We start from the raw sequence: 15,892 nt of genomic DNA on the forward strand, positions 1-15,892 counted from the left end.
AAAGACTCCCCTATTCAAGATCAGGATGGCGTCTGCCTTTTTGGGGGAGGCATCTATTGATGTTATTCGCCTGATATCTCGGGATATGTTAGCAGCGGTCTCAGCACGCCGCACGTTATGGCTCCGTCCATGGCTGGCGGATCCAGCATCCAAACAGGCCTGGTGCCGTATTCCTTTTGAGGGGTCATCTTTGTTTGGTAACAAGCTGGATACTGCCATATCCCGGGCTACAGGTGGGAAATCTGGGTTTCTTCCCCAGGACAGACGTCTTCAAAATCAAAAGCGTCCATTTCCTAGAAGACAAGGCCCTGATCGTGCCAGGGAGGCGCGGAGCTATAGATCTGGTCGAGAATTCTCAAGGTCATGGAGATCCAGGCAGTCTTCTTTCAAAAATACCTCAAAAGGGGGTTCGTCCGGCAAGCAGGATTCCGCAAAATCCTTTTGAAGTTGGGCCCGCTCAAACTTGTCAGGTGGGGGCTCGTCTTCGCCACTTCAGGCATGTTTGGGCGGCCTCAATTCGGGATTTTTGGACAGTAAAAACAGTTTCCTCAGGTCACAAGTGGGGTTTTATCAGCACCCCAAGGCTAAGATTTATTCCCACAAATCTTCCAGAATCAAAAGAGAAGAAACAAGTCCTATTGACCTACGTGAACTCTTTACTGGGTCAAGGCGCAGCCGTTCCCGTTCCAGAAGAAGAACGTGGAGAGGGCATGTATTCCCCTCTGTTTCTGGTTCAAAAAAAAAACGGCACATGGAGGCCGGTAATAGATTTGACCCATCTCAATTCCTTCATTCACAAAGAGAAGTTCAAGATGGAATCTCTGCTTACCATACAGCAGTCAGTGTATCTGGGGGACTGGATGATATCATTCGACTTGAAGGCGCTTACTTCCATGTCCCCGTGGCAAAGGAGTTTCAACAGTACCTCCGCTTTGCGGTAGGCAATCAACATCTTCAATTTACATGTCTTCCCTTTGGGTTAACAACGTCCCCACGGGTCTTCTCCAAAGTTCTTTTGGCAGTTGTGGCCTTTCTCAGAGTCAAAGGTGTTCGTCTCCACCACTATCTCAACGACCTTCTTCTGCTATCCCAGAACAGAGAGCAGCTCTTGGAGCACAAAGACCTAGTCATCTCCACTCTACAGGAGTTTGGGTGGCTTCTGAAATTAGAGAAGAGTCACCTAGATACAACTCAGTCTCTTATTTTCCTAGGGGCACAGTTCAACACAGTAGAAGGTACTATTGCCCTTCCAGAAGAGAAGGTTGGAGTCATACGAGACAGGATTCATGCAGCCCTTGCATCATCCCATCTCTCGGCTCTCCAATGTCTGAAGGTGATTGGCACAATGTCAGCCACCATTCCCATGGTAAAGTGGGCCCAGTGGCACACTCGTCCCTTTCAGAAGGGGTTTCTACAGCAGTGGGACTTATCCAGCCAGACACAGCGCATATTCCTCACTCCAGCCATGAGGACGTCTCTTCTTTGGTGGCTGCAGGGGAAGAACCTGCGCAACCACCATTTGATCATTCCCATCTCATGGGTCACGATAACTTCAGATGCCAGCAACCGAGGATGGGGTGCTCACTGCCTTTCGGATGTCGCTCAGGGCAGGTGGACATTTCCATCACAAAGAGTCGTCTCCAATGTTCTGGAGCTAAGAGCGGCCTTCCAGGTGCTTCGGTCATTCCACCATCTGACAGCGAATGCCTCGGTCATGCTAAGGTTGGACAACACAACCGCGGTGGCTTACGTAAAGAAGCAAGGGGGAGCACGCAGCTGGTCCCTGTTACAGGAGATGGAGCCGATAATGAATTGGGCTCAGAAGAATTTGTCCAACCTTTCTGCAGTCTACATCCCAGGGGTGCAGAATGTTCAGGCGGACTTCCTATCGCGTGTCGAGTTGGACAACAACGAATGGTCCCTACACGGAGAAGTATTCGATTGGCTCCTGACCTTAGGATTGTCCCTGGAAGTCGACTTGTTCGCTTCCCCGTGCAATCGGAAGCTTCCGAAATATTACTCAAGGTTCAGGGATCCTCAGGCATAGGGGATAGATGCCCTCACAGAACATTGGAAGTTTCAGACAGCTTATGCCTTCCCTCCAGTTCCGGTGATCCTGCAGTTCCTTCGGAGGCTCAGGACAGAGATGGTGGAGATTCTCGCAGTGATTCCATTCTGGCCCAACAGACCTTGGTTCCCTCTACTGCTGCTCCTCAGTTATCAAGAGCCAGTTCCCCTGCCTCTCAGGCCGGATTTGCTATCTCAAGGCACAAGGTTACATCCATGCCCATCATGTCTGCACCTCAAGGTATGGTTTTTGAGAGGGAAAGGCTAGAAGCTCTTGGTTGTCCAGAAGAAGTCATTCCAACCTTTCTCAATTCCAGACGTGGCAGTACTAATAGGGTATATGAGCGCATATGGTCCAAGTTTTCAGCCCATATGTCCTCCAGAGAAAATTCTTGCAGTTCTCCAACAGTACAAGACATACTTAGCTTTCTCCAAACAGGCCTTGATTTACCTTTAGCTATCAGTTCATTGAAAGGCCAAGTGTCGGCTATTTCAGCCTTTACGGGTATTTCCTGGGCAAACCATGCACTGGTACGACAATTCTTCAAGGGAGCTATCAGGCTCAGACCCCAAAGAAAACCAAGGTTTCCTAAATGGGACCTCCCTTTAGTGCTGGATTTTCTCTCAAACTTTGGAAGGGATTCTACAGAGCCTCTGTCCATAAGGGATCTCACTCTCAAGACCATCTTCTTGGTAGCTATAACCTCAGCCAAGAGAGTTTCTGAGATTAGGAATCTAGGTTCGGAGGAACCTTTTCTGACTTTCTTTCCAGACAGGGCAGTATTGATTCCCATGTTGGGATCGAATCCCAAAGTAACCTCGGTCTTCCATGAGAATCAGGAAATTGTGCTTCCCACTTTCAAAAACTCAGAGAGTCAGGATGTTCATCCTCTGGACGTAGGACACGCGCTTAAACAATATTTGGAAGTCACAGCTCCTTTTAGACAAACAAAATTTCTTTTTGTTCTCCCTCATGGCAAGAATAAAGGTTTGCGAGCTTCGGCTAGATCTATCTCTACCTGGATCGTTCAGATCATTCAGAGGGCATACAGAGCAAAGGGCTTGGCTCCTCCTGAGGCATTAACGGCTCATTCAACACGGGGTATTTCAACATCGTGGGCAGCTTCTCGTCATGTGGCGCCTGAAGTTATTTGCAGAGCGGCCTCTTGGTCTTCCATTAATACCTTTGTTTCTCATTACTGTGTAGAGCCAGCGGCTCTGTCTTCTGTTAATTTTGGTTTGCAAGTTTTGTCGGTTGACAATGCTAAATAAACTTTTGTTCTTTGCTCGACATTTTGCCCACCGGGTGTGTTTGGCGAGATATTTTCCACACGTATGCTGCCATGGAGCCTTTCAGGAAAACGGAAAATTTATATCAAATACTTACCGTAATTTTCCTTTCCTGATAGGCTCCATGGCAGCAGGAGTTCCCTCCCAAATGTCTGGAGTTGGCTAGTTACGGAACACTGATAGTAGCCGGGACCAAAGATTTATGGGAGTTGGGTCCTATTGGGTAATCGTGGAGGCGGGGCTACCCACACGTATGCTGCCATGGAGCCTATCAGGAAAGGAAAATTACGGTAAGTATTTGATATTAATTTTCCGTTATATTTTTTAACTTCTGTCTTTTTACATTATTTTTAACAAAAAATAAAAACCACAGAGGTGTTCAAATACCACCAAAAGAAAGCTCTATTTGTGGGAAAAATTTCATTTGGGTATAGTTTTGTATGACCGCGCAATTGTCATTCAAAATGCATCAGCACTGAAAGCTGAAAATTGGTCTGGATAGGAGGGGGTTTAAGTGCACAGTAAGCACGTGGTTAAAGGATAAGTTCACATTTAAAATAAATAAATAAATGCATGCACATGTTTTTGCAGGTAAAAAATATGCAATTATTTATTTTTTCTTTCCTAGGAGTCTGGAAAGTACCAACAACTGCTGAGGCTGTCGTGACTTATAGTCTTCCTATTCAAAAAATACTATTAAAGAATGAAGCATCTGGGCAGGCCGAGCCCCGCAATGCCAATTTTTTTTTTTCAAATAGTGATAGATAGCAGGGAGAGGAGATCCCCTGTTAGCTGTCAAAATGGGGGGGGGGTCAGGGGAAGCGGGGGCCGGTGCATCTGTAATATGTTAAACTTAAAAAAAGATTAACTTATCCTTTAAATTGGTGTTATGGTGATATGGTAAACTTTTGTATTTCTGTCTTCCATGAAAAGCTGCACAAATATGTGAGAAATGTTCATTACATGGAACCATCTGGTGCCGAGATCTATTTCAATGAGAGAAGAGAAGTTCCAACCAATCTTATTTTAGAAAGCTGGGTTTATGTTAACAGTACACATTATTCATATAACAAAATTGCCAGTATAAGACCAGACTTTGTGGCTGAAATACTTACCAATCCGAGTAATCCCATCTTCTGGAAAAAAGGCAAAGTAAGACATTAGTTGATTGTTTTCTGTTTGTATTGTTTGCTAAAGAGATTTACAATTAGAATTTATAGGGATTGTTTAGTTTCATATTATGATATACTTGCAAATATACCTGTAATTGAAAGGGGTAACTCATGGAGTGATTTTCTATTCATGGAGTAAGTTTCTATAATGCTGCACTGTATATATAGTATAGGAGGTCCACCCGAGAAAGTCTTATCTATGTGGTCAATAGGGATGAGCTGAACACCCCCGGTTCAGTTTGCGGCAGAACATGCAAACAGACCAAAAATGTGTGCGAACACGCAAACCCCGTTAAAGTCTATGGGACTCAAATGTGAAAAATCAAAAGTGCTATTTTTAAAGGCTAATATGCAAGTTATTGTCATAAAAAGTGTTTAGGGACCTGGGTCCTTCCCAGGGGACATGTATTTGAATAATGCTTAAAGTGAAACAATAAAAGTGTAATATTCCTTTAAATATCCTGCCTGGGGGGTGTCTATAGTATGCCTGTAAGGTGGTGCATGTTTCCTGTGTTTAGAACAGTCCCTGCACAAAATGACATTTCTAAAGGAAAAAAAAGTCATTTAAAACTGCTTGTGGCCTGCAGAATATTACAAAATGTTTCATAATAATCTGGTTCCTTACTTAGGAAAACTATTCAATCAGGTGGCAGTGGGAGGGGATTTTCCATCCGAAATGCTGAGAGCAGTAATAGTAACACTCCCTAAACCAGGTAAATCCCCGGACTGCACACAAAACTTTCGCCCCATTTCGTTGTTGAACTCCGACCTCAAAATATATGCCAAAGTCTTGGCGAATAGACTGGCTGCTCTTTCTCCTAAATTGATCAAACCTGATCAGGTGGGATTTATCCAGGGTAAGCAGGCCCCAGACGGCAACCGCCGCATGCTTGACTTAATTCGCACTGTGGAACTGCGGAAAACGCCTAAGATCTTCTTGGCCCTTGATGCCGAGAAGGCATTTGATAGGGTGCACTGGGGCTATTTACGAGCTACCCTGGATAAATTCGGCATACATGGGCTGGTGCAGTCTGCTATTTTGGCTCTCTATTCTAACCCTTCGGCATGTATATACACCTCTAATGCTCTATCTACGCCCTTTCAAATAACCAACGGCACTAGGCAGGAGGGCCCACTGTCCCCTATCATTTTCACGCTCATAATGGAACCCTTGGCTGAAGCAATTAGGAACAGTCGGGAGGTTACGGGAATAATGGTGGCGGATCAGCACCACAAAATTGGCCTTTTTGTGGATGATGTGGTGCTGACCGTCACCAACCCAGATGTGTCCCTCCCTGCTGTTCAGTCCATACTTACTAAATTTAGTGGTGTTTCCTATTATAAACTCAACACAACTAAGTCTACTATATTACCAATTAACATCTCAGCCCTTAAGATCACTCATCTACAGAAACAATTTCCATATGTATGGGAACGCTACAAATTACCTTATCTGGGTATAACCTTGACAACCCCTACCTCCAACATATTTAAGGTCAACTTCCAACCACTGCTACAAACTATCACCCTAGACACTCAACGTATTGCCAATTATGAACTCAACTGGCTAGGGCGTGTAGCGGCATTTAAAATGTTAATACTTCCCAAAATACTGTATCTGTTTAGGACAGTGCCAACTGTGCTTCCCCCTACCTTTTTTAAGCAGACTGACCTATTATTGAAAAAATTGATCTGGCAAGGGAAGATCCCTAAAATCCCATTTCTCACTATTACAAAAAACGAAAAAAGATGGGGGGATAGGTCTTCCGATTTTACATCAGTACCATACTGCAGTACTCCTGGAACAGCTCCACTCATGGTTCAACAAGCCATCTACTAAATTGTGGGTGGGCCTGGAGGAAGCTCTCACGCATTCGAGGGATCTCCCCTCTCTATTACTAGCTAATAGGACGGGCCTCAAGACGCACATGCCAAATCTACCAGCCATTAAGGCCACCATACGTGCTTGGTAATCAGCCCATCAAACTCAAATTGCACAACAAGATTACCTTGAGGTTACAACCCCAATTTCAGCTTTAGAGTATCTAATCCCATCACTTAAGGTTCTCCCATGGATTCAGAAAGGACTAAGATTTGTCTCGGATCTATCCACTACCCTTCCGACTTATAGCAACTATGAAACGCTCCAGGTCAGACACTTGCTTAAATGCAATCCCATAAATAGCGTAAAGGTGAATGAAGAGTTGTGGAGGGGCCTCACGAATAGACCATATAAAGGGGAGGTATCTCCAGATACTATACGTATCTACAGACTAGAATGGCCAGTGTTAAATCATCTTACATGCAAACATGGGAAAAAAAAAACCTCAATTTAATCTTTGAGGTTGGGGATTGGGAAAAGGCCAGACTAGCAACCTTTAAAGCCTCCAAATGTGTCAACCATTGGGACAACTTTTTGAAAATGTCTAATAGAAGCTATTTAGTTCCCTCTAGATTATCCAAAATTTTCCCAACCGCAGCCCCCAGATGTTGGAGAGGATGTGGGGAGTATGGGTCCATGTATCAAATATTTTGGTCCTGTAAATGCCTACGTAGCTTCTGGAATGGCATATTCTCACTCATTTCCAAAATTACAGGTTTCTTTACCTCTCCAAAAGCGGAATTAGCTCTTCTTCATTTGAACATAGGAACCATACCTAAACAATTTCGTACTGTGGTAATCCAGATTTTCACTGCAGCCCGTATGACCATTGCATACTTGTGGAAGTCGAATAATGCCCCTAACGTGTCAGAGACTATTAAAAGAATACAGAGTGTTGTACAATGCGAAAAAACCCTGGCCTGTAGCCAGGACTCTATTCAAAAATGTAATGATAACTGGAAATATTGGTTAACTGAATATCCACTCATAGAAGTGTAACTCAAGCTTATTCACTTAATAATTAGAGTCTCCAGAAAGGAGTAAGGTGAGGGGGGAGAAGGTAGTCAGCAATTGGTACTGTTTTCCTTATTTGTTTTTTTATATTACCCTTTATGATGTATCTCTTATTGCTAAATATTTCAATGATACTACATACCAGGAAGTATACAGGTCCACCATAGTGGAAAATAAAATCAACACCTTTCTATAATGCATTTGCAGACTGGCAACAGTCTCCATCTGACTGACTTAAGGCACTTACAGGTTCATGGAGGAGGGAGGTTTCCCTGAGGGAGGAATCCCTCTGACGACAAGGGAGGGGGGCCGTCATGCCCCACACCAGGGCACAGTTAGATCCCATTGGAGTGCTGGGTGTGGGGAGGGCGTCACCGCTCCAGAAAGGTGATTGTACACAGCTGGGAAACTAACCTGTTTATCTGTATGAGATTGTACCTCTGCAATGTAAATTTGACTATCTGTATAAGTTATGCTAGTTGATAACAAGTATATACCGACAATGATGCATTGTAACTTTCTGTTTGCTCTTGTAAACTCAATAAAAACGAATTAAAACAAAACTTCTTGTGGCTGTAATGTAATGTTGCCCCCCCCCCCCCCCAGCCCATTACTGGGCCTTTTGGGTCTGGTATGGATACTAATGGGAACCCTGCACACAAATAAAAAAAAAGGCGTGGGGCCCCCAGGCCCTATATACTCTGAACAGCAGTATACAGGCAGTCCCCGGGTTACAAACAAGATAGGGAATGTAGGTTTGTTCTTAAGTTGAATCAGTTTGTAATTTGGAACAGGTACATTTTGTAAGTGTAGCTCCAGCCAAAATAACTATTTTTAAGCTTTTTGGATAAAATAAGGAAAGGGTTATCATCACCCCTGTAACATTTGTCTGTGCCCCATGTTCAAAAGATTTCACCTCACTTTCTGTCCCAATGACAATTGGATTTTGAAAATTTTGGGTTATTAGGGAAACAAGGATTGGTGATAAAGCATCAGTGGGGAGGCACCTTTTTCCCATATTAACTCTTACAGGAGAGAATTTCCCTTCTTAGGGGTAGATTTGCTCTCACTTCCTGTTGTCTCCCTCCGTTTGTAAGTAGGAGTCATTTGTAAGTCAGATGTTTGAAAATAGGGGACCTCCTGTATATACTATATGGCCTGCCTTATACACTCTGTGGAAAATTGGGCCTTAGGTGTTGGTGGTACCAGAACACTGTAAGCCCTCACAGTTACTCTTGGTGGATGTTGGAACGGGCCCTGCTGTGAAATATTAGATCAAAAATTGTAATTACAATACAGTGCAGCCGTAGTACTACTATTTTTCTGGTGGTGTACAGTGTAGTGTGTTGTTGCAAAACAGAAGACCACCAAGGAGAGGCAGACAATCACAGTCCACTAAAAGAGGGCAAGCAGGCTCTGTGTCTACAGTCAACAGTGCTGGTCATGGACATGGTGCATCCTCTGCCGGTGGCCGTGGGGCACGCTTGTCCTTTTTTTCTGCTGCTGGATGTGTTATTGAGCCAGAACATGCAGAATAGTTGGTGGAGTTGATAACAAAGCAGCCCTCAGAGTATATTCCTGAAAACATTCATCTCCAAACATTTAGTTACAAGTAAAATGCAGTCCTTTCCCATAATTACCCTTTGCATCAAGGTTCCATTCTGATAGTTGCTCTCCCATAAAAGTGTGTGTTTCCCTCCCATCTGGTCTGTGTATATCATTACACGCTGATATCTCATTGGTTAGCATAGCGTGGCTCTGATTGGTGAGCTTTCCTATTCCTCTTTATGGACTGGCTACTTCTCCAATCCCTATACTTTGCATAAGTCAGCCACCTTTAATGCAAATCCTTGTGACTATTCTGAGCAGGAACTTAACTTGAATTTTCCCGGGAAGTTAAGTATTGATTACGGGTTGGCCTCCCTTCATCGCATATCCCAGCATGGGAGCCTTTGAAGTGAGTATGTGTAAAACAATGCTGTTTGGATCTAATTTTTTTCTGCATAGACAAGCCTAGGCACTGACTTGTCTGGTCTACCAGAGATTTCTGTGAAGATAATATGTTCTGCCCTACATAGATAAAAGATACATTAAATATATTCATTAAATATAAATAAACTAAATATAAATAAAATATACATTAACCACTTGCCGACCGCCGCACGACGATATACGTCGGCAGAATGGCACGGGCAGGCATATGGGCGTATATATAAGTCCCTGCCTGCCCGCGGGTGGGGGGCCCGATCGGGCCCCCCCCGGTGCCTGCGGCGGTCGGCATTCCGTCGAGAGCGATCCGGGATGAGGGGGCGGCCATTCATTCATGGCCACCCCCTCGCGATCGCTCTCGACGAATGGAAATCCCCGGTGACATCACTTCCTCTCCTGTAATGTAAACACAGGAGAGGAAGTGATGTATTCTCTCCTCCGTGTCGGTAGTTTTCGTTCCGACACGGAGGAGAGCGGATCGGTGAGTTGCACCAACACTCTACACACACAGTAGAACATGCCAGGCACACTCACACCCCCCCTTTACCCCCCGATCACCCCCCCAATTACCCCTGCCCCCCAGTCACAGTGACACCAATGTCATTTTTTTTTTTTTTTTTTTGCATTGGTGTCATTTGTGACTGTAATAACTGTTAGGGCAGTTAGAGTTAGCCCCCTTTAGTTCTAATGTGCCCCCCTAACCCCCCCCCAATAAAGGTTTAACCCCGTGATCACCCCCCGTCGCCAGTGTCACTAAGGCTGGGTTCACATTGCAGCGGTTTATGAGAACGAATGTGATTCGCACCGCACTGCAGTGCAAATCACATCCGATCTCTGTGCGATTCGAGTTCAGCCATTCGCCGCACCCGCCACACCCGCCGCACCCGCCGCAAATTCGCACGGGACCCTTTTTTTGGCCCGCAGCAGAATCGGATCGCATGGGTGTTCACACCATGCGATCCGAGTTTGCAGATCGCACTGCGATATGCGAACTGATCTGGGGGTGTCAGTAACATTTCACTGACACTCCCAGCAGTTCGCATAGGGCAGTGTGAACTGCCGCCGGGAGGCATGCGATGCGGGAACCCGCCGCGGATTCGCGGCGTTTCCGCATCGCTCCAGTGTGAACCCAGCCTAATAAGCGATCATTTTTCTGATCGCTGTATTAGTGTCACAGGTGACGCTAGTTAGGCAGGTAGGTATTTAGGTTCGCCGCAGCTTTTTATAGCGCCAGGGACCCCCATATACTACCGCATAAAGCCCCCTGATTGCCCCCTAGTTAACCCTTTCACCTGTGATCACCATATAACTGTTACAGGTGACGCTGGTTGGTTAGTTATTTTTTTATAGTTTCAGGGCACCCGCCATTTATTACCTAATAAAGGTTTAACCCCCTGATCACCCGGCGGGTGTCATTTGTGACTAATAACTGTTAGGGCAGTTAGGGTTAGCCCCCTTTAGTTCTAAGGTACCCCCCCAATAAAGGTTTAACCCCGTGATCACCCCCCGTCGCCAGTGTCACTAAGGCTGGGTTCACATTGCAGCGGTTTGAGAACGGATGTGATTCGCACCGCACTGCAGTGCAAATCACATCCGATCTCTGTGCGATTCGAGTTCAGCCATTCGCCGCACCCGCCGCAAATTCGCACGGGACCCTTTTTTTGGCCCGCAGCAGAATCGGATCGCATGGGTGTTCACACCATGCGATCCGAGTTTGCAGATCGCACTGCGATATGCGAACTGATCTGGGGGTGTCAGTAACATTTCACTGACACTCCCAGCAGTTCGCATAGGGCAGTGTGAACTGCCGCCGGGAGGCATGCGATGCGGGAACCCGCCGCGCATTCGTGGCGTTCCCGCATCGCTCCAGTGTGAACCCAGCCTAATAAGCGATCGTTTTTCTGATCGCTGTATTAGTGTCACAGGTGACGCTAGTTAGGCAGGTAGGTATTTAGGTTCGCCGCAGCTTTTTATAGCGCCAGGGACCCCCATATACTACCGCATAAAGCCCCCTGATTGCCCCCTAGTTAACCCTTTCACCAGTGATCACCATATAACTGTTACAGGTGACGCTGGTTGGTTAGTTATTTTTTTATAGTTTCAGGGCACCCGCCATTTATTACCTAGTCTCACTAGTGTACCCCTAAATTTAGGGGTGTCTACTTTCCAAAATGGGGTCATTTGGGGGGGGTTTGTGCCATCTTGGCATTTTATGGCCTTCAAAACTGTAACGCCCTTAGAAAGCCTGAAGGCGGTGCTTGGTTTTCGGGGCCCCGTACGCGGCTAGGCTCCCAAAAAGTCCCACATATGTGGTATCCCCGTACTCAGGAGAAGCAGCAGAATTTATTTTGGGGTGTCATTTCACATATGCCCATGGCATGCGTGAGCAATATATCATTTAGTGACAACTTTGTGAAAAAAAAAAAAAAAAAAAAAAAGTTTGTAATTTTCCCGCAACTTGTGGCAAAATATAAAATATTCCATGGACTCAACATGCCTCTCAGCAAATAGCTTGGGGTGTCTACTTTCTAAAATGGGGTCATTTGTGGGGGTTTTGTGCCATCTTGGCATTTTATGGCCTTCAAAACTGTAATAGGTAGTGAGAAGTGAACTCAAAAATTTACGCCCTTAGAAAGCCTGAAGGCGGTGCTTGGTTTTCGGGGCCCCGTACGCGGCTAGGCTCCCAAAAAGTCCCACATATGTGGTATCCCCGTACTCAGGAGAAGCAGCAGAATTTATTTTGGGGTGTCATTTCACATATGCCCATGGCATGTGTGAGCAATATATCATTTAGTGACAACTTTGTGAAAAAAAAAAAAAAAAAAAAAAGTTTGTAATTTTCCCGCAACTTGTGGCAAAATATAAAATATTCCATGAACTCAACATGCCTCTCAGCAAATAGCTTGGGGTGTCTACTTTCTAAAATGGGGTCATTTGTGGGGGTTTTGTGCCATCTTGGCATTTTATGGCCTTCAAAACTGTGATAGGTAGTGAGAAGTGAACTCAAAAATTTACGCCCTTAGAAAGCCTGAAGGCGGTGCTTGGTTTTCGGGGCCCCGTACGCGGCTAGGCTCCCAAAAAGTCCCACATATGTGGTATCCCCGTACTCAGGAGAAGCAGCAGAATTTATTTTGGGGTGTCATTTCACATACGCCCATAGCATGTGTGAGCAATATATCATTTAGTGACAACTTTGTGTAAAAAAAAAAAAATTTTTTTGTCATTATTCAATCGCTTGAGGCAAAAAAATAAAATATTCAATGGGCTCAACATGCCTCTTATCAATTTCCTTAGGGGGTCTACTTTCCAAAATGGGGTCATTTGGGGGGGTTTTGTACTGCCCTGCCATTTTAGCACCTCAAGAAATGAGATAGGCAGTCGTAAACTAAAAGCTGCGTAAATTCCAGAAAACGTACCTTAGTTTGTAGATGTGACAACTTTTGCGCAAACCAATAAATATACAATTATTGACTTTTTTTTTACCAAAGACATGTGGCTGAATACATTTTGGCCTAAATGTATGACTAAAATTGAGTTTATTGGATTTTTCTAATAACAAAAAGTAGAAAATATCATTTTTTTTCAAAATTTGCGGTCTTTTTACGTTTATATCGCAAAAAATAAAAATCGCAGAGGCAATCAAATACCATCAAAAGAAAGCTCTATTTGTGGGAAGAAAAGGACGCAAATTTTGTTTGGGTACAACATTGCATGACCGCGCAATTACCAGTTAAAGCAGCGCAGTGCCAAAGTGTAAAAAGACCTCTGGTCATTTACCAGCAAAATGGTCCGGTCTGAAAGTGGTTAAATATATTCATAATTGCAATATCCATTAGACATGTGCAGAGTAAAATATTTTGTTTCGGAATTTCGTTTTCGTCCGAAAACGTAATTTATTTAGTTACTCCCGAAATTCGTTTTTATTTATTTCGTTTTTCGTTCAAAAATTGCATTCGTCCGAAAATCCACATGAATTACAGTCGAATCTGTCTTTGAGGGCTTATGGTGTCTGTCGAATGTATAAAGAAGATTCGACGGAGCTAGTATATAGAATACTTTAGAACCCCTGTTAAAGTCTATGGGACTCCAACGTTCAAAATCTAAAGTGCTAACTTTAAAGACTAATTTGCAAGTTACTGTCCTAAAAAGTGTTTGGGGACCCGGGTCCTGCCCCAGGGAACATGTATCAATGGGAGCAGTGATTTTAATAATGATTAAAGTGAAACAATAAAAGTGTAATATTCCTTTAAATTTCGTAGGGGGGGGGGGGGGGGTCTATAGTATGCCTGTGAAGGGGCGCATGTTTCTGGTGCTTAGAACTGTCCCTGCACAAAGTGTCATTTATGCAGGAAAAAAAGTCCTTTAAAATCACTTGCAGCTATTATGAATTGTCGGCTCCGTAATACAGAGAACACTCATTGAAAGTCATTGATAAAAAAATAAAAAAAATAAAAAAAAAGCGTGGGGGTCCCCCAAATTCAATTACCAGGCCCTTCAGGTCTGGTATGGATATTAAGGGGAACCCTGCCTCAAATTTAAGAAAAAAATTGACGTGGGGTTCCCCCTAAATATCCATAACCAGACCCTTCAGGTCTGGTATGGATATTAAGGGGAACCTCTTGTCAAATTTAAAAAAAATTGACATGGGGTACCCCTAAAAATCCATACCAGACCCTTTATCCGAGCACGCAACCTGGCAGGACACAGGAAAAGAGGGGGGGACGAGAGAGCGCCCCCCCTCCCTCCTGAACCATACCAGGCCACATGCCCTCAACATTGGGAGGATGCTTTGGGGGTCTGTGACCCCTCACAGCACCCTGTCCCCATGTTGATGAGGACAAGGGCCTCATCCCCACAACCGTGGCCGGTGGTTGTGGAGGTCTGCGGGCGGGGGGCTTACCAGAATCTGGAAGCCCCCTTTAACAAGGGGACCCCCAGATCCCACCCCCCCCCCCTGTTTGAAATGGCAAGGGGGTACAAGAGTACCCCTACCATTTCACAAAGAAAGTGTAAAAAATTGTTAAATAAGACAAACACACTTTTGAAAAATTCCTTTATTAAAAATAAAAAAAATAAAAAAAAAGATTCCAGCGGAGGTAATCCACTCTTGCTATCCAGCGACGGACGGTCATCTCTCCAGCGATGGCTCATCTCATCCAGCGCAGCGTATCCATCCTTCTTCTGTCTCCGTGGGGGAGGCGGCCTGACGTTTCTTATATACGGAGGGCGGGGCCACCTGTCACCTGACCCCGCCCCCCTCTGACGCAAGGGGAAACCCGGGGTTCCCTGTGACGTATGGGTGACCCCGCCCCTCTGATGTAACGGAAACCTGCCTGTGTTACATCAGAGGGGTGCGGGGTCACCCATACGTCACAGGGAACCCCGGGTTTCCCCTTGCGTCAGAGGGGGGCGGGGTCAGGTGACGGGTGGCCCCACCCTCCGTATATAAGAAACGTCAGGCCGCCGGAATCCTTGCAGTGTCTCCACCGCGGAGACAGAAGAAGGATGGATACGCTGCGCTGGATGAGATGAGCCATCGCTGGAGAGATGACCGTCCGTCGCTGGATAGCAAGAGTGGAATACCGCCGCTGGAATCTTTTTTTTTTTTTTTTTTTTTTTAATAAAGGAATTTTTCAAAAGTGTGTTTGTCTTATTTAACTATTTTTTACACTTTTTGTGAAATGGTAGGGGTACTTTTGTACCCCCTTACCATTTCAAACAGGGGGGGGTGGGATTTGGGGGTCCCCTTGTTAACCCCCCGCCCACAGACCTCCACAACCACCGGCCACGGTTGTGGGGATGAGGCCCTTGTCCTCATCAACATGGGGACAAGGTGCTGTGAGGGGTCACAGACCCCCAAAGCATCCTCCCAATGTTGAGGGCATGTGGCCTGGTACGGTTCAGGAGGGAGGGGGGGCGCTCTCTCGTCCCTCCCTCTTTTCCTGCGTCCTGCCAGGTTGCGTGCTCGGATAAAGGGTCTGGTATGGATTTTTAGGGGTACCCCCACGTCAATTTTTTTTAAAATTTGACGCGGGGGGTCCCCTTAATATCCATACCAGACCTGAAGGGCCTGGTAATTGAATTTGGGGGACCCCCACGCTTATTTATTTTTATTTTTTTTTTTATCAATGACTTTCAATGAGTGTTCTCTGTATTACGGAGCCGACAATTCATAATAGCTGCGAGTGATTTTAAAGGACTTTTTTTCCTGCATAAATGATACTTTGCGCAGGGACAGTTCTAAGCACCAGAAACATGAGCCCCTTCACAGGCATACTATAGACACCCCCCCCCCCACGAAATGTAAAGGAATATTACACTTTTATTGTTTCACTTTAATCATTATTAAAATCACTGCTCCCGAAAAAACGGCCGTTTTTAAAACTTTTTTTTGCATTGATACATGTCCCCTGGGGCAGGACCCGGGTCCCCAAACACTTTTTAGGACAGTAACTTGCAGAATCTTTTCTCTCTGTCA

The 15,892-nt window shown here is 45.1% G+C and overlaps 1 protein-coding gene across 1 annotated transcript in view; it reads left to right on the plus strand.

The window, feature by feature from the left end:
* The window catches only part of LOC143941278 (vomeronasal type-2 receptor 116-like), a 45,673-nt gene extending 41,152 nt beyond the window's left edge, over positions 1 to 4,521 (plus strand). Inside the window, exon 2 of the mRNA XM_077463315.1 lies at positions 4,291 to 4,521. Within this exon, the coding sequence (XP_077319441.1) occupies positions 4,291 to 4,521 (231 nt within the window). The remainder of the gene's footprint in view (positions 1 to 4,290) is intronic.
* The last annotated feature ends 11,371 nt before the right edge of the window (positions 4,522 to 15,892 follow it).

Source organism: Lithobates pipiens, unplaced genomic scaffold, assembly GCF_037356315.1.
Source record: "Lithobates pipiens isolate NorthernLeopardFrog02 unplaced genomic scaffold, aLitPip1_a1.2 Scaffold_3, whole genome shotgun sequence".
In the NCBI taxonomy this organism is placed as follows: domain Eukaryota; kingdom Metazoa; phylum Chordata; class Amphibia; order Anura; family Ranidae; genus Lithobates; species Lithobates pipiens.